An 18,870-nucleotide genomic window follows, 5' to 3' on the forward strand; every position below is an offset into this window, starting at 1 on the left:
TCCAGTCCTCGGACAGAATGACAGGTAGGACGCATATGGGAGGCCTGAGAGTTTTCTACAGGGGTTTCATAGGTCAGTTTTGGTAGTGTCAACTGCAAAAGCATGATGCCAGAAACAAAATCAATGCAACACTGCTAGTCAAGCAGACTGTAACTTTCACTGATAAACCAATAAAGATTTTTTTACCACTAAAGTGGGACCTGCAAGTGTTTTAAGATACCTCTGTTTTGCTTGGGAAAGACGTTAGATGTCTGGATGGTCGGAATTTGGCCAAAAAAGGAAGAGCCACTATGGATTAATAAAAAAAGGAAAAGGAAATTAATAGGCACCAATAGGCACTTTTTGCACCAAGTGCAACTCTAAATACTAAGGAGGCATACAGAATAGACACATTCATCCACCTTTTTCTTCCCTTAAGTGTGGGCACAGCCATTAGTCAATTTTATAGGTCTGGCTTCCGGTCTCATCCGTGTGCAGGTAATTTTAGCTGTACAAAACAACTTTTTTTGCTGCTTGATATTGCAAATTGGTGTGCCTTACTATATTAATTATGAGCACACTGGGTTGTAGTCCAAACAGTTTTACTGTTTACTCTACATGTTATTCTTCTCGTCGTTTCCCTATAGCGGCTAATGAACCGGTAGTCTCACCCATAAGCTTACTTCTGTCCTGAAGCAAAGGGTGAATAAATATGTTATATCTAACAGAGTGATGTTAAAATATAATTTTATAACTTAAGGAGATAATGTGGATCACACTCACCTCTGGGTTGCTCCAGACCTATGAAAGAAGGTCCAATAGGGGGCGCAGTTTTTGCTAACGTCAACTGCAAAAGCACAATAAGAGGATTCACTCAAAACATATCCCATTATATCAACGATATAAAATTGATCGGGTATTTTAGTAAGCACTTTTCAAGTTCAACTTTTTGCCTAACAGCACTAAAACTATCTTTAAACAATTAATTATATCCTGACTAAAATGTGAGAGGTGTGACTTCGTTTATCAAATACGCAAACATTTTCTTACCTTTTCGTTCCGACCTCCTCTCTCCACATCAGGCATTTTGTTAGCTAAACCAATAAGAAGTTACAAGTTTAAAATGTAACATATGGTCCTTAAAAAACAGGAAGTAAAAAAAAAACTCACCTGAAGTTCTAATACTAACTCCGTAGCAAATCATTTCTCTGTAAGTAAAATTATACAAATATTTAATATGTACTACGAATGCGAGTCGAGAGATGTAGTTGATAGGCTTACAATTGTACCTGATGGACTCGTTTGCAAAAATATATGATTTCGATGAGAACGATAGATAGATAGATAGATAGATAGATAGATAGATAGATAGATAGATAGATAGATAGATAGATAGATAGATAGATAGATAGATAGATAGATAGATAGATAGATGTTGATATTATCGAACATAATTTTTAAAATCCAGTTTAAAAGTTAATGTTTCCTTTTGACAGAAGAAGAAACTTACCTGAACTTTTGACTTATACTTAAAGCAAAATGAATTTATGCTGTTTGTGTGTTTGAGTAAAATATGTAGACAGACTCGTTTGTAAGACTAAAAAACAAATCTTCAGAATCAATTCTGTATGACGCCACAATGACTGAATACGTCGTTACCTCAGTGAAAACCTATTCAAAAACACACAAGAAATTGATTAAACAACTGATTAAAATACTGTTCATGTTATTAGTTTTGCTATAATTAATGCATGTAATTCTTGAATATAATTTTTAAATAGAGGGTTTGCACTTCCGTCACGATTTGGTCAGTTCACATGATGCGCGGCCATTTTTGCCATACTTGGATGTAAACAGCATGGATACCTTGACAAACTAAAGTTAATAGGTGGTAAGGATAATGTACAAGCAGTATTATTTAAGATATTAGCTTAATATTTCACCTACCTGACCGCAAAAGATAAGAACAAATACGAATGTTGTCAAGATTCTTGGCCTGGAAATCCTGGTTCAGTTTGGCCAACCACAAACGCCTTTTGTTCCTCAGTTTTTTTGCACTCTTGTCCTTGATTTGTTATAATTTTTTGCAGTCTATACAGGTGTGGCAAAAAAATTGAATATCAAGGGAAAGTCCATATATTTCAATAAAAAAAAAAAAACCAGTATTTCACAAAATTAGAATATTTCATGTGACCAATAAAAATAAGGATCTTAAACATGTTGGCCTTCTGAAAAGTGTGTTAATGTAATGTATTATGTCCGCAGTACTTTGTTGGGCCTCCTTTTGCACTAATTACAGCATCAAAGCGGCGTGGCATGGAGGCGATCAGCCTTTGACACAGTTGAGGTGTTATGGTAGCCCAAGTTGCTTTGATATTGGCCTTCAGCTCGTCTGCATTTCAGGGGTTTCTGTTCCCTCATCTTCCTTTTGACAATACCCCATAGATTTTCAATGGGGGTTAAGTCAGGCGAGTTTGCCGGCCAATCAAGAACAGTTATTCCATGGCTATTAAACCAGGTACTGGTAGTTTTGGCTTTGTGGGCAGGTGCCAAATCCTGCTGGAAAATAAAATCATCATCTCCAAAAAATTGGTCGGCAGCAGGAAGCATGAAGTGCTCTAAAATGTCCTGGTAGACAGCTGCGTTGTCTTTTATCAAGTCCACAGTCAATGGACCCACACCACATCCCCAAACCATCACTGACTGTGAAAACGTCACACTGGACTTTAAGCAGCTTGACTTTTGTGCCTCTCCGGTCTTCCTCCAGACTCTGGGACCTTGATTTCCAAATGAAATGCAAAATTTGCTTTCATCTGAAAACAGGACTTGGGACCACTGGGCAACAGACCAGTACTTTTTCTCCTTAGCCCAGCACAGACGCTTCTGGTGTTGTTTTTGGTTCAGGAGTGGCTTGACGCATAATCAAGCTTTTTGGAGATGATGATTTTATTTGCCAGCAGGATTTGGCACCTGCCCACAAAGCCAAAACTACCGGTATCTGGTTTAATAGCCATGGAATAACTGTACTTGATTGGCCGGCAAACTCGCCAAAAAAACAAAACAAAACAAAACATGACAATAATAGACCATTTTCAGCAGCAATAATCAGCAAAATATGCGTTTCGTTTAGTTCAGTGCAGCCAATATGGCCGATTGATGTGTCGTGAAAACACTATATTCATATAGCAAAAAATAGACAATTTAGGGTCATAACCTTGATTTTAATGGCAAGTACTAACATGTCACCAGTCAATACAAAACAGCTATTAAAAAGACGCTATAAAAATCTCATTCTGTCACAGCAACAGAATATTACATCACTTTGGCCCTCGAGAAATGCTTCAGCTGACCCAGCGAACATCTTCATCTCAAGTAATGTATAGAAAATATCTTAAGAAATAAATATAATCCCATCTATTCTGTATTATACCCACACAATAAAGTGAATCAGTCATAAGCCCTTTGTGAAACAAGAGGTACACAGGTTGACATCCTTTTGAAAACAGCCATCAGTGAGGTGTACATTGTAATTAAGACTTGAAATGGAAAGGTCTGGGGCTGATATAACCATTCTTTTCAGATTGTATTACACTCTGAGCTACATTGCAGCTGTGTGACACTCAACGCAAAGGCTAGTCTAATAACATTGATGCATTTGAAATATGCACAGATGATATGTAGAAAGCAATTAATCTAGTGGAAGCAGCACCTCTAGTGTGACAGTGAAGCTGTGGGACAACAGAGGCTGTTGGAAATTGCAAAATTAGAGACAAATCTAAATCTATATGAATAATTGTCATCACCCCAACTGCAGAAATATATGTAAATATCACTATAATCTGCCTTTGTTAAAATGCCTTCAAGACAGATGCATGTTTTTGGTAGAGGAAAGGGCAACTCTCTCTCAAAAACATACAAACATACACAAATACACAGATTTAGTATTGGCACATGATGAGACATAATGATAAAGGCCACTGTACATGCCTTCCACACACGTGCAAACATGTTCAAGTCATATATCTTTGATTTCCCTGATGTTTCTGCATTGAAAACTGTTTTACTGGTCCATTCACTCTCATTTAAACACTGTTTTTGGGGTTTGGTCATAGAAGCCCTGTGTTAAGGATGTCCTGAAGACTTCAAGACATTTACACTTTAAGGATGAATAAAAACAAACACAAAAACGCACAGGACTGAGAACCAGTGATCCGCAGTGAAAGAAAAAGACAAGGAAAAACATTCAAATTAAGTCTGATCCACATAAAGTGGCGTGAGAATCTTGTACACCTCTTTAATACCCAAAAACAATTGCTTTTCAATTGTAGACAATTGAGAAGAATCTGTTGCAACTACCACGATATCAGAGAGACCGCTTCACGCGTCGTACCATCTCACTCTGTGCAGATCAATATAGTTCCAACTAATGCAAGATAAGACCATCTTGAGCAGGGGAGGACTTGTGATTCCCCTGTGAGGAGCTCAGATGGTACAGTCCAGGCATTTTCCATAGCACAGCCTGCATTTTCTGATCCGAGGTTTGGGGACAGGGAGCGAAAGCCCTGTGTTTTGTAAAGCGGACCGTGGTCACGGCCGATCCCGCTGTCAGGGGTTGGTCTCTGGGTCTTTCTGCGGAGAGCTGCAGGTCTCCTGGATTTCCCCTGTCAATGATGTGGCTTCATTATACGTCTCTGTGGCAGTGTCGCTTTGCTCCAGCACTAGCTGGATGGTAGTGCTTTCCAGCTCACCCTCAGTAAGCTCTCCTTCCTTAGCTAATCGGAACTTAATATTTAGCTTCTCAGGTTTTTCTAAATGGAAAGATAAAATAACAAAGAAAACAAAAATTTAAGGTCATCTCAAAAATTGGCTTGTATCTTTAATGTATAAATTGTACAAAGGTAAAAGAGAAATATTCATGTTATTTAGCAAATGGTTTGTGGGAAAATAAAATAAATGTATATATACTATAAATAAAACTGTTTAAAAAAATAATAATAAAAAAAATTAAATAAATAAATAAATGTGTGTATTTATATATTATATATAAATAATAATCCTATAATGCAATAATATAGGAACATTTCACAAATATAAATTTATACAATATAAATTTGATTTATTTTTATAAAATAAAAATGTAAAAAAAATTTTTTATAAGATATATATAAATATACAAAAGAAAATATTAATAAAAAGAAAATTAAATTTAAATTAAATAAATACATCATATATAATATATAAATTTACTAAATACATTTTTTATAAAATAAATAAAAATAAAATATTTATAAATAAACTTATAGTATATATTTTATAGGAAACAGAAATGTAAAAGAATTACAAATATTTTTTTTTTATTTATAGTATATATATTCTCATGTTATTTAAATAGATAAATAAAAAAAATTATAAAAAAAAATATATTACAAATAAAAAAATGTAAAACAGTATATTTATATTTATTTATTTATTTGCTGACAAATGTGAACAATTTAAGAGTACAAGAGTAATCGATATTTGGTAGTTTTGGTCTAATCAAATACCTTTTCCTAGTTGTCTCTCTTTGGGCAGCAAAAGAACGTCCACATTGTGATGTTCTTGCAGAGCAGCAGTGAGTGTAGCTCCCTCTTTGCTGAAGAGGAACACCAGGGGAACTGTGATGTCATCTGTAGGTTCGCCATCTCCAACCATCTGGAACAGTGGCGTCTCAGCACTGCTGCTGCCCTCTCTGTGATCTGTGAGAACATTCAGGGTCCAGATTCTAAGACAGTCCAGAGAAATCAGGTGCACAGTCTGCAGGTAACATCACACTAGATCTCACCAATGAAGATGACTCCGGTGGCTCCTGCTTCCTGAAGGCGCCGAGCTTTGGCAGCAAACATGCAGTCCCCTCTCAATGCCAGTGCTATGCGTCCCTGCAACTCTACTGCATTTTCGATTGGGCCACATGCCGTAAAGGGAACACTCTTTACAATGCTGCCTTTCACCTGAGAGAAAGACACAGAAGAGACAATTACTGATTGTGGTAAATATATGATATACCTGCAGGGAGCTCAAGAAGTTTGCATATGGTTGCTTACCCCATGCTCTTGTTTGGTAAGATCCACTCCAAACTTTGCTGGACCAGCCGTAAGGACCGTTCGACCCAAAAATGGAGGGGAAATGAGCTGCACAATTAATGGTACAACTTCCTCATGCTCAGGGGTTTGGCTCACCTCAGCAACCAGCTTTAACTTGTACACACCTTTCTGAAAGTCCTATGGAAAAAGAAACAGACAGATGAATAAACTGACACAGGAAAAAAAGGGAAAAAAAATCAGTCCAACGGTTAGTCCCAGTGTTATTTTTTTTAAATACAGCTGAAATAAAAATAAAAACTGAACAAATAAAAAATTAAATTAGAAAAAAAAAAAAAAACGTTTTTTAGTTGAAATATTAAAATAAATATTAAAACAAATAAATGAAAGCTCAATAGAAAAATTAAAAGCACATTAAATGACTAAAACTAAAATTAAATATTATTCAAACTGTTAATAAATAATACAGTAGTATATGTTATACTAAACTAATTTTTAGTTGAAATATTAAAATAAATATTAAAACAAATGAAAAGAAAAACTAATGAAAGCGCAATAAAAATAAAAAACACATGAAATTACTAAACCTAAAATTAAAAACAACTGAAAATATGAATTCAAACTAATACTAATAAACACTACATCAGTATATAAGTTGAGATAAAAACTAAACTAGTTGAGATGAAATATTAAAATAAATTTTAAAACACAAATAAATTAAACTGTTAAAACTAAAACCAAAAGTAATATTTTTAATTAAAAAGACGATTAAAACCATTAATAAACACTACAATAGTATATGTTATACTAAACTAGTTTGTATTTTAGTTGAAATATCAAAATAAATATTAAACCATAAATCAAAGCTCAATATAAAAAATAAAGTACAAAATTAATAAAACTAAAATTAATTAAAACTGAAAAAATTAAATTAAAAGACAATACAACCTATTAATAAATACTACGATGGCATACGAGTTATACTAAACTAGTTAGTGACATACTTAGCTGAAATATTAAAATAAATATTATAAATATTCACCTGAGACGCTAAGCCTTGGCTAGCGGAGACCAGCTCAGTAAGGGGCGTTAGAGAAATGCCCATGCTTTTCAGAAACTCCACTGGCTCCAGGTTCGTGTCATGAAGAGGCAGTTCAATCCCCCTGTGTTGAACAACAAAAAAAAAGAAGTTAGGCCCTTTTCGCTCACATGCTGCTCTAAGATAAACCTGTAACATGTGACCTACCTGACAGGTGAGGCCTGCTGGGGTCTTCCCACACCAGTGAGGTATTTATAGCCATCCCTGATGGTCTTGGCAAAGGTGGGGTTGTTAGGGAACAAGGTCTGAGCACTGGGGCACGAGTATGAAAATAAATCGTCTTCACGAGCTTGAGGTTCCTGAAAAACGCACAATGATATTAAGACACATTTTTATGCTAAATCTAGGATATTGCATTAAAAAATCTAAATCAAAGTCCAGTTTGAGAATAAGGTGAGCTCTTACCGTGTTGTTAGTATGGCAGGGGGGTTGGGTCGTAGACAGAGATACTGGGAGCAAATGAGCCTCAGTAGTGAAAATATAATCATCAATGTCTATAGGCAACTGACTCTTCTCTGAGAAGAGCAGGTAGAGGTACTTAAACATCTCAGCCAGGAAGAAGGAATCCATCCTTGAATGAAAAAAAACATAAAAATGAACATTTTCAAAATGACTCTACATAAACAAGGATGCAAACAATGTGGAAGAATTACTAACCTGTCCTCATGCGTTCCTGTCCTCACATCCTGTACGGCGGCGAAGCCACAAGGGACCCGAGCGTGAGTGTTCAGCTTCTCCACTATAGACTGGCCTACTTTCAAATAGTAAGGATCACCTGTGGCCTGGAAATGAGGCAGAAAATGTTATTTCAGAACATTGAAGACAAAATAACTAGTCTGACAAGACAGTGCAAGTCAACTGTGACCTTAAGCTCTGTTCACACTGACAGCGAATAAATCATATTCAGCTGTATCAGGTGGTATACCTACTTTGTAAAGGAAATATGTGCTTTCAGCAAACTCCGGTCTCAACGGGTGCTGGCCCCAGTGAACTCTGAACTCTGTGGTAAAGGCCTGTTAGACAACATAAATTGTAGGGAAGGACGTGAAGGATTAGTATTGAAAATATTGTAACATATTGTATATAAATATAATATTGTAAGTAGTGAACGATAGTAGAGATTGAAAATGTTTAATTACCTCAGGGAGGAAATTGTGCTGTTTGGTCACTTGGTAAAGCATCTCATGGGTCTCTATGGCAGGTTTCAAGTCTCCTCTCAGAACCTGAAAGATTTTGGTATATTTTACTTATTTTAAACTTTATATTAAAATGCAACTTTAAATGTGGCTACTTGTGCTTTTTACTTGACAGAGAGTTGTCTAAATGTAACTTTCTGTCATGCCAACCAATGGCTTTTGTTGACAATAAACATTAGTCAACCTTGAAAATGTATTTCATATTAATAATGGGCAATATATTACTGGTTACCTTGTTGTCATTATACCAATCTGTATTGTCACACAAAATACCAATACAAAATCTGGAGTAAAATGTATTTCATTAACAATGGAATTATTTTGCATTGAATATTTGACTACTGTGTCATTTTCAAAACGATATGCCATTTAATCTCTTGATAAATGGGCACTTATATGTTGTAAACTGTTTATTTTGGTATTATTTATATGTGATCATGGACCACAAAACCAAGGTCATATATAAGGTCATATTTTATGCATCATAAAAAAAACTACAAATAAGCTTTCCATTGATTTATGGTTTGTTATGATAGGACAATGTTTGGCTGAGATACAACTATTTAAAAATCTGGAATCTGAGGGTGCCAAAAAAAAAAAGAGAATTCCCTTTAAAGTTTTCCAAATTAAGTTCTTAGCAATGCAAAATACTAATCAAAAATTACGTTTTGATATATTTTTGGTAGGAAATAAAAAAGGAAAATATCTTCATGGAACATGATCTTTACTTAATATCCTAATGATTTTTGCCATTTAAAAAAATCTGTAATTTTGACCCATACAATGCATTTTTGACTATTGCTACAAATATACCCGTGCTACTTATAACTGGTTTTGTGGTCCAGGGTCACATATACTATTATAGTATTTAATAATGTTTTAAATTTTATTTTATTTTTGTATTTTCAGTATTTATTGTAATGGTTTAGGTTTTGTTAATTCTATTAATAATTAATTAATTTCTCATTTCTGTCTAAAAAATGTAAATATGAATGGGAATATACAGTTGAAGTCAAAAGTTTTTGTACACCTTGCAGAATCTGCAAAATGTTAATTATTTTACCAAAATTAGAGGGACCATACAAAATGCATGTTATTTTTTATTTAGTACTGACCTGAATGAGATATTTCACATAAAAGACGTTTACATATAGTCCACAAGAGAAAATAATAGTTAAATTTATAAAAATGATCCTTTTCAAAAGTTTACATACACTTGATTCTTAATACTGTGTTGTTACCTGAATGATCCACAGCTGTTTTTTTTTTTTTTTTTGGTTTGTTTAGTGACAGTTGTTCATGAGTCCCTTGTTTGTCCTGAACAATTAAACTGCCTGCTGTTCTTCAGAAAAATCCCACAAATTCTTTGGTTTTTCAGCATTTGTGTGTATTTGAACCCTTTCCAGTGATGACTGTATGATTTTGAGATCCTCTTTTCACACTGAGAACAACTGAGGGACTCATATGCAACTATTACAGAAGGTTCAAAAGCTCACTGATGCTTCAGAAGGAAACATGATGCATGTTGAAACCTTTTAAATTAGAAGATCAGGGTTAAGTTAACTTATTTTGTCCTCTGGGAAACATGTAAGTATCTTATGTAGATTCTGAAGGGCAGCACTAAATTAAAAAAATATTACATTTAGGCAAAATAAGAAAAATGTACACACCTGTTCAAAAGCTGTGGATCATTCAGGTAACAACACAGTATTGAGAATTAAGTGTGTGTAAACTTTTGAACAGGGTCATTTTTATAAATTCAACTTATTTTCTCTTGTATGTAAACGTCTTTTATGTGAAATATCTTATTCAGGTCAGTTGTATGATCACTCTTATTTCAGTAAAATACTTAACATTTTGCAGATTCTGCAAGGTGTTCGTAAACTTTTGACTTCAACTGTACTTCAGATGTTTGACTCATAAGAATTTCTAGGGGTACCAATAATTGTGGGCAACAAGCATTTATTTCATAATGTGAGTTTCCCCCTACTTTCAATTGTTTTACGTCAATGAAAGGTTAAAGGAAAGGTTTGTGAATTTTCTGAATTAAAAGACCCAAAAAATTATCATGCAGATTAATTTTTTTATAGAGGCCTTTGCTCATGTTTACCTTAGCTCATGCTATTTTCATCTTGGTAATCTTAACTAATAGAGAAGGAAAACCAACCAAACAAAAGACAAGATTTGGCTAAACACCTGGCCGTCCACTGAGGTAAGAGTTGTTAAAGGCATTTGATAATCAATGAGCTTCTTTTTTTAGTGGTTGTATATTTGAATACATCACTGAAGAGCCAAAACATGACTACTGTTCTTGCTTTCAGTTTCAACAACGCTGTAATTCAAAGCCATCTGGCCAATGAAGTCAATAAACATTCATTTTGGACCCTGACTCCAAATGATCTAAATAAAAAAAAATGAGCCAACATGGAATAAAGGGGATGAAGAGGTGAACCTGTAGTCCAGGGAAGAAGGCGAGCAAGGAATCCATCCAGCTTCGCACATTTACGGTGGGGTTGTGCATGTGCACGTTGAGCAGCAGAGGAGGCTGGCTGATGTACTTCATAATGGCACTATAGTGCTGTTACAATAGACAAAGAAAGTCACATGTACAGATAATAGATGTAAAACAGGCTCTGTTTGACTAATAGAGGCTGGATTATTTTTGGAGAATAAAGAGCCCTTACTGTGTTGAATCTCTCAAGGTACACCTTGTCTCCAAGAAGAATATAAGCTTTCATCAGGTATTCATAATACGAGTCGATTCCAGCGCCAACACCACTATCTGTTGGGAGAAACAGAGAAGGTACTGATGTGAATATCACCTGTATAAGAGTCACAGTGGTTATGTGGGATATTTTTTTCAATGTGAAATAAATAGCGCCAGTCCAAGGGTTCACCTCTGCGAACCCAGTCTCCGTTGTGGATATTGATCACAGTGCCGACAAGGTCACTTCCTCTTTGCCGCTTCTCCCAGAGGACGTCCATAGCTTTCCTAGCGTGTTCCTACATTGGATGCAAATTCAACAACTTCTTAGCACACGCTTCTTAGTGCCTGAGGGTTAATCTGTTTTTAGTAAGAAATTGTGCTGGATGTTTACCTCAAATATTGGGTCCCCGGACAATCGGCTGAGAGCTGCGAATTCCAGAATCATGGTGCCTGCGCAAGCAGTGCAAGTGTCTGACTCTGTTCCTGTACGAGAAAGGGGGTTGACGACTCCATAGCGCAAATTTACCTGAAGGAGGATATGAAAATTCTTTAAATATGAATAAAAAAATTTAAAGGAAATTTCGAGTCGGGATACACTACCGGTCAAAAGTTTTTGGACAGTAAGATTTTGAATGTTTTTTTTTTTTAAGAAGACACTTCTGCTCATCAAGTCTGCATTTATTTGATCCAAAGTATAGCAAAAACAGTAAAAAATAAATATAATAAATATATAATAAATATAATAAATATTTTTAATATTATTAAAAATAGCTTTTCTATTTGAATATATTTTAAAATGTAATTTATTCCTGTGATTTCAAAGCCGAATTCTAGAATTCATTCTAATATTCTGATTTGATGCTTAAATATTTTTTATTATTATTATGTTAAAAACAGCTGAGTAGTTTTTTTCAGGTTTCTTTGATGAATAGAAAGTTCAGAAGTACAGCATTTACCTGAAATAGAAATCTTTATTAATAGAAAACATTATAAATATCTTTATCATAATTTTTGATCAATTTAAAGCATCCTTGCTAAATAAAAGTACTAATGTCTAATTTAAAAAATATATATATATATAAATAAAAAAATAATAATTATATATATATATATATATATATATATATATATATATATATATATATATATATACATACATATATATACATATATATACATATATACATATATATATATATATATATATATATATATAAATAAAAGGTTTTTATTTCAGATAAATGCTGATGGTTGGATCTCTCTAATCATCAAAAAGTCTTGAAATAAAAAAACATTACAAATCCTACTGTTAAAAAACGTTTGACTGGTAGTGTTTAAACCAATGTGGAACCATTCTCATGTAGCTTTTGTGTATCAATAATACCAAAAATTTTTTTTGATCAAATAAAATAGGCAAAAATACATGTCTAGTGTTATTGGATTCATGTAATATTTTACTCCAAAATTTAAAAAAAAAAAAACTGTATATATATATATATATATATATATATATATATATATATATATTTTGCATTGTGATGAAACATATTTTTTCTAAAAATCCAAACTTTTTTGCTTATATCGTAGTTATTCAAACTACAATATTCTTCTTGTCTTGTCATTTTAATTAGCATAAAATTTTTATACTGCTATTAAGAAAAAAGATATTTTGAATGTGGATATAAACTATATGCAAGAGATGCATTTCACCTCCAAATTCAAGGATATTTTGCCAATTTTCAGCCAGCACTGTCTTGTTACAATGTCAGTTATATAATATTTGTAAATGAACAATGTGTACTCTTGCCTGCACACAGATATTTATTTGTCAGCAAATTTCTGCCAGCAGACTTTTGCAGCCTCAGGGCTTCCGTTTAAACTACAAATCATACTACTGCATGTTTGTATCCCCATTAACGGACAGTTGAACTGATAGATTGTCAGTGCCAAAATGAAAAGTGCATTACGTGTGTATTAAAAGTGCATTAACACTTCTTCTCTAGTCATGTAGCACTGATTTCAAAATATCAAAATTTTATTAACAGCCATCTTGCCGGCAGTGAATTACACCTAAATTATTCAAATATCAATAGTGGTGTAGTTACCCGAGGAAAAGGAAGGCCACTGGTGGTGTTAAAGGCAGGCAGGAGGCGGTAGCCCAGTTCTTTGGCCATGTGTAGCAATTCATCTCTGTACCACTGCATCTTCTCTCCTCGCTGCTTTAGAACATCTGCCATCACATGTGCACCCAACAAACCACTGGAAGAATGGAGAAATTTGATCAATAATGCATTTTATGAAGGAAGTCTAAGAACACTGAGCCTGAAAACCTAATTATCTTCAAAACTTGTAAATTCGCTTTAAAATCTACTGTATTTCTGATTTAAAACTCAAAGGGAAAGTTACCCAAAAATAAAAATTCTGTCATTAATTACTCACCCTAATGTCGTTCCAAACCTGAAAGACCTTTGTTCATCTTCAGAGCACAAATTAAGATATTTGTCATGTTCCTTGTCCCAGAAACTTAGTAAGGATATTGGTAAAACATGTGACATTCAGTGCCCTCCACTAATATTGGCACCCTTGGTAAATAAGAGCAAAGGTGACTGTGAAAATAAATCTGCATTGTTTATCCTTTAGATCTTTCATTCGAAAAATCTACAAAATTCTAACCTTTCCTTTAAGTAAAACGATGGAAACTGAGGGAGAAATCTCATTATGAAATAAATGTTTTTCTGTAGTTCACATTGGCCACAATAATTGGCACCCCTAGAAATTTGTCTAAGTAATATATCTCTGAATGATATTCCCATTAATATTACAATTTTTTTTAGCACACCAGGGTGGCTAGGATTATAAAATTGTCCAGTCATGACTTTCTGTTCCACAGGATTATAAATATGAGGAACAAAGGCCAAATTCCCTTAATCATCCATCACAAGATGTAAAACCAAAGAATGTAGTTCTGATGTGCAGAACAAGTTTGTTGAGCTTCACAAAATAGAAAGTGGCCGTAAGAAAAGAGCTAAAGCATTAAAAATCCCCATTCCCACCATCAGGGCAATAATTAAGAAGTTCCAATCAACTAAAGATGTTACAAATCTGCCTAGAAGATGACGTGAAAAAAACAAAAACAAACTCCAGTGTATTCACTTATCAGACATGATTGGAACTTCAAACAGGACTGGCTTCTATGGTCAGATGAAACTAAAAATGAGCTTTTTGGCAGCTAACCCTCCAGATGATTTTGGTGCAGACATGGATAAAAAAGTACCCCATGTCCATGGTTAAAAATACTGCTGGGTCTTTAATGTTGTGGGCCTTTTTTTCTGCCGGAGGTCCTGGACATCTTGTTTAGATACATGGCTTCATGGATTCTATTAAATACCAGCAGATAAAATGAAAAACCTGACTGCCTCTGTTAGAAATCCTATAATGGGCCATGGTTGCATCTTCCAGCAGGACGATGATCCAAAACAAACATCAAAATCAACACAAAAATTGTGTCACTGAGCACAGAATGAAGCTTCTACCATGGCAGTGCCAGTTCCCTGACCTGAACCCTGTTTAGAAACTAAAGAGAAGAAGCACCAACATGAAGCTGGGAAGAGAGAGATTCTGGAGAATCTAGAGAGATTCTGTTTGAAGGAATGCCCTCTGATCTCTTGTCAGCTGTTTTCCAAACTCATTAGACATAGTTGGAGAAAACTCAGAACTGTTATCTTGGGAAAAGGACGTTGCAATAATTGGGTGCCAATAATAGTGGCCAACATGAACTAGAGAAAAACACTTATTTCATAATGAGATTTCAGCCCTAGGTTCTATTGTTTTACTTCAATGACAGGTTAGAATTTTGTGAATTTTTTGAATGAAAGATCAAAAGGATAAATTATGCAGATTTATTTTCACATCCACCTTTGCTCATATTTACCAAGGGTGTCAATATTAGTGAAGGGCACTGTATAACATCAGTGGTTCAACTGCAAATTACATAGTTACGTGAATACTTTTTGTGCACAAAGAAAACAAAAATAACTTTATTCCACACTTCTTCTCCTCCAAATAATGTCTCATGGACTGTTTTACGTCCTTACTACCTTTCTAGGCCTGGGAACATTTCAGTTGCATTGCCGTCTATGCAGAGTCAAAAAGCTCTCAGATTTCATCCAAAATATTGTAATTTGTGTTCTGAAGATGAACGAAGGTCTTACGGGTTTGGAAGAACAAGAGGGTGAGCAATTAATGAAAGAATTTTCATTTTTGGGTGAACTATCCCTTTAAAGGTAAACATATCCTAAGCCAGGGAAACATCATGACCCGTACCCCAGAACACGGATATTGGTCTCGAAAACGGAGACGACTATGTCATTGTCCAGTCTGACATCTCTCACGGTCTTCTTCACAGCCTCCTCAAACTCATCCAGTTTGTTTAACAACTGCTCAAAACACAAAACAAAAGTTTAAAAGCGTCCATTATTAGGTCTTTTGTATTGTTGTAGTGTTAAGTTCATTAAGTGTCAAGTTTTAGTCAAATCATAAAAAAGTAACTCACCACAAGTGTATCTAAAGTGTCTATTAACGTTAAAGAGAACCTGTAAAGAGAAAAAGAGATGTTATTAATATCCTAAAAAAATCAACACATTGATCTGTATTGAAAAACTGATCCAAGCCATGTTTCAGATGTCTCAGAATCTTTGAAACTAAATATAGCAACCTGACTAGTCATATTTTGAGAAACTCAAGTAATATGTGCAGCAAATGGTACATTTATTTCTTTGACAGACTCATCACAGTTTGACTTACTTTCCCAGAGAGTCATCAATGTCCCCTCGATTGGGTTCCAGCCCCCTCACCCTTCCTCTACAGCTGAGGGGCATCAACTCATCTGCTGGGTAGGCATAGTCCTGAAAACGAATGGAAGGAGAAACGATGCATTAATTTTCACAATTTTAACTATTTTTGAATTAAAGATGGTGAAATCTGGGTATTGACTCACCATGTAACTATTATAGGCATGATCAAACATCTCTAGAATTTGGTCCCTAAAAAACAAAATAAAAATGTGAGAGTGTACAGCAAGAAATGTCCATGTAAACTCAATTCTGTCCATGTAAACTCAACTTCAGCAACTGTTGCAGATGTCACCAACTTCAACAAGTCTGCAACAATAAAATGCCTTTTATGCTGTTTTATGCGATGTGTACACTACCAGTCAAAAGTTTTTGAACAGTAAGATTTGTTTTTTTAAAGAAGCCTCTTCTGCTCAGCAAGTCTGCATTTATTTGATCCAAAGTACAGCAAAACTGTAACATTTTGAAATATTTGTACTATATAAAATAATGTTTTCTATTTGAATAAGTTTAAAAATGTAATTTATTTCTGATCAAAGCTAACTTTTGAGCATCATTACTCCAGTCTTCAGTGTCACATGATCCTTCTTCAGAAATCATTCTAATATGCTATTTTGCTGTTCAAGAAACATTATTATTATTATCAATATTTAAAACAGTTGAGTAGTTGATGAATTGATTATTTGATGAATAGAAAGATCCAAAGATCAGCATTTATCTAAAATAAAAAGCTTTCGTAACATTATACACCGTACCGTTCAAAAGCTTGAAGTCAGTATGTATATATATTTTTTTCTTTCGGGGAAATAATTTATAGAAATTATTGATTTTATTAAACAAAGATGCTTTAAATTGATCAAAATTAATGATAAAGACATTTATGTTACAAAAGATTTTTTTTAATTTGTAATGATGCTAAAAATCAGCTTTGAAATCAGAGGAATAAATTACATTTGTAAATATTGTCAAATAGAAAACAGCTATTTTTAATAGTAAAATATTCTGCTTTTGCTGTACTTTGGATCAAATAAATGCAGGCTTGGTGAGCAGAAAAGACTTCTTCAAATAACAAAAATCTTACCGTTCAAAAAGATTTGACTGCTAGTGTATATGGATGTATGTGCATATAGTATAGTTTTTTCCCACAATTTGACATTTATAATGTAACCAAAGATTTCAAATTCAAATAAATGAGGTACTTCGGAACTTTCTAAAAGAATTCTGAAAAAATATATCAGCTCGGTTTGCACAAAAATATTTAACACCACAATTGTTTTTACATTGATAAGAAAAAAAATGTCTTGAGCAGCAAATTTAGAATATTAGAATGATTTCTGAAGAATCACGTGACACTTAAAACTGGAGTAATGATGCTGAAAATTCAGCTTTGATCACAGAAATAAATTGCATTTTCAAAATACTGAAACAGAAAATACTTTCAAGTGTCATAACATTTCACAATATTACTGGTTTTACTGTACTTTTAAGCAAATAGATGCCTTCTTGAAGAGACCTAAAACGTAGATATATGATGGAACCACATAATTAATATCATAACAAGCATATCAAATGTCTGCTACTGTATGTCCACACCCTGGCATTTCTCTGAAAAGGTACTGCATCTTGCTTAAAGACAGACCACACCTCAGCCGTTTAAAACAAGAATTGGCAAGAGCATCAGGCTGAATCGGTTAACCTAAGTAATCGTTTTGGTCAACATCTTTGTGTTTTGTAGCAACCCTCTCCCTGTTCAAACACAATACAACACTTAACCACTTAACCAAAGAGGTCATGTATGGATTCACAATGCAAGAACACATAATTGGTGTACTAACATAATTAGTGTCAGACAAAACCAAAATGACATGCAATTAGAGACGTCGATAATGTTTACCATAACATAAAGCATTACAGCCTGTTATCATCCTCTAGGCATTTGTAAGTCAGTTAATAGTATGAGGCAACAAAAATGTTTGTCTAGTGGGTTGGAATCAGAGTCACCAAATATATACTTCATATACTATCTTAAACACACACACATGACAATATAATACAGCTAACATAATCATACGACCATCAATTATCAAAAAAAAACATGTATACTTAATATGACATGTCAGTCAAGAACATGCAGTCCACTCACCTGATTTTGGACTTTTCCTCTGCAGTCATTGCTTGTCCATCTTGACAAGTGACTCCAATCAAAAAGCAAGAGAAGATCAGCGCTGCCAGAGCCATGACAAACGCACCACAACTATGTTTTCCTCTCCTGATCCAGTTTCCCCCCATTTAAAGAGGTATATTCTCAACAACTCCCCCTTAAAATCTAGCTAACACTTTATGTACAGTAACAACAGGCCTGTCAATGTTTAATCACTTCTTATCTCGTCCTATGAGTTGATTTAACTTTCCTACATTAATGGTCGTATTTAACAACTTCCAGGAAACGAGTGAATATGAACTTTGGATAAAAGCGACTGACACTTTATTTACAACACTGCCTTTACTTGTCGAGCTAACGACGGCTAGCTAGCAAACTTGCCAACGAATGCACTTCCCAGCACTGCTTTTGATCTCGTTAGTCCTTCTTGAAATTTCTGGATTTATATCCTGTCGAACTGACTCCGTCCAGCTCCTGATAATCTCCATCCCATCTAGATTTAGCCCCTCATTTCGCGGAGTTTAGTTTAGCCGACTGATCAGCCTCATCCGGGCGCGAGCTGATGATATCATCAGCAAGCGCTGTCAAGCACAGCGTTTATTAAAGCCGTTTTTATTTATTGCTTTATTCGTTGTATTATAACAGATTTGTATTTAAATACATCAGCTATATATTTGAAGCAGTTATAAATCTCGCATCTGATTGTTTACCTTGTATTTATTATTTTAACACAAATAAAACAAATGCACAGACCTTTCGTATTCATAAACACCGTATTTAACATGTTTTAATAGACGTTAA

The 18,870-nt window shown here is 34.3% G+C and overlaps 1 protein-coding gene across 1 annotated transcript; it reads right to left on the reverse strand.

Annotated features, from left to right (window-relative positions):
- Positions 1-3,191: 3,191 nt before the first annotated feature.
- LOC141292267 (ER degradation-enhancing alpha-mannosidase-like protein 3) lies at positions 3,192-18,607 on the reverse strand. Its single transcript, XM_073824273.1, has 20 exons — positions 18,052-18,607; positions 16,055-16,100; positions 15,862-15,962; positions 15,611-15,650; positions 15,382-15,494; positions 13,164-13,317; positions 11,450-11,584; positions 11,249-11,354; positions 11,036-11,133; positions 10,804-10,929; positions 8,295-8,378; positions 8,085-8,168; positions 7,813-7,937; positions 7,561-7,726; positions 7,303-7,454; positions 7,099-7,219; positions 6,060-6,236; positions 5,801-5,966; positions 5,523-5,714; positions 3,192-4,787 (listed from the first exon to the last, which is right to left on the reverse strand). Exons 1-20 carry the CDS (start codon positions 18,195-18,197, stop codon positions 4,585-4,587), a joined length of 2,535 nt encoding a protein of 844 aa, XP_073680374.1. The 5' UTR covers positions 18,198-18,607; the 3' UTR covers positions 3,192-4,584.
- Between the last annotated feature and the right edge of the window lie 263 nt (positions 18,608-18,870).

Source organism: Garra rufa, chromosome 19 (genome assembly GCF_049309525.1).
Source record: "Garra rufa chromosome 19, GarRuf1.0, whole genome shotgun sequence".
Lineage (NCBI taxonomy): Eukaryota > Metazoa > Chordata > Actinopteri > Cypriniformes > Cyprinidae > Garra > Garra rufa.

Coding starts and splice junctions, on each gene's coding strand:
- LOC141292267 (XM_073824273.1), bottom strand. CDS start 18,197: ATGGGGGGAAACTGGATCAGGAGAGGAAAACATAGTTGTGGTGCGTTT. Junction 15,495..15,610: donor ACACTTTAGATACACTTGTG/GTGAGTTACTTT, acceptor TGTTTTGAGCAG/TTGTTAAACAAACTGGATGA. Junction 11,355..11,449: donor CCGGGGACCCAATATTTGAG/GTAAACATCCAG, acceptor CATCCAATGTAG/GAACACGCTAGGAAAGCTAT.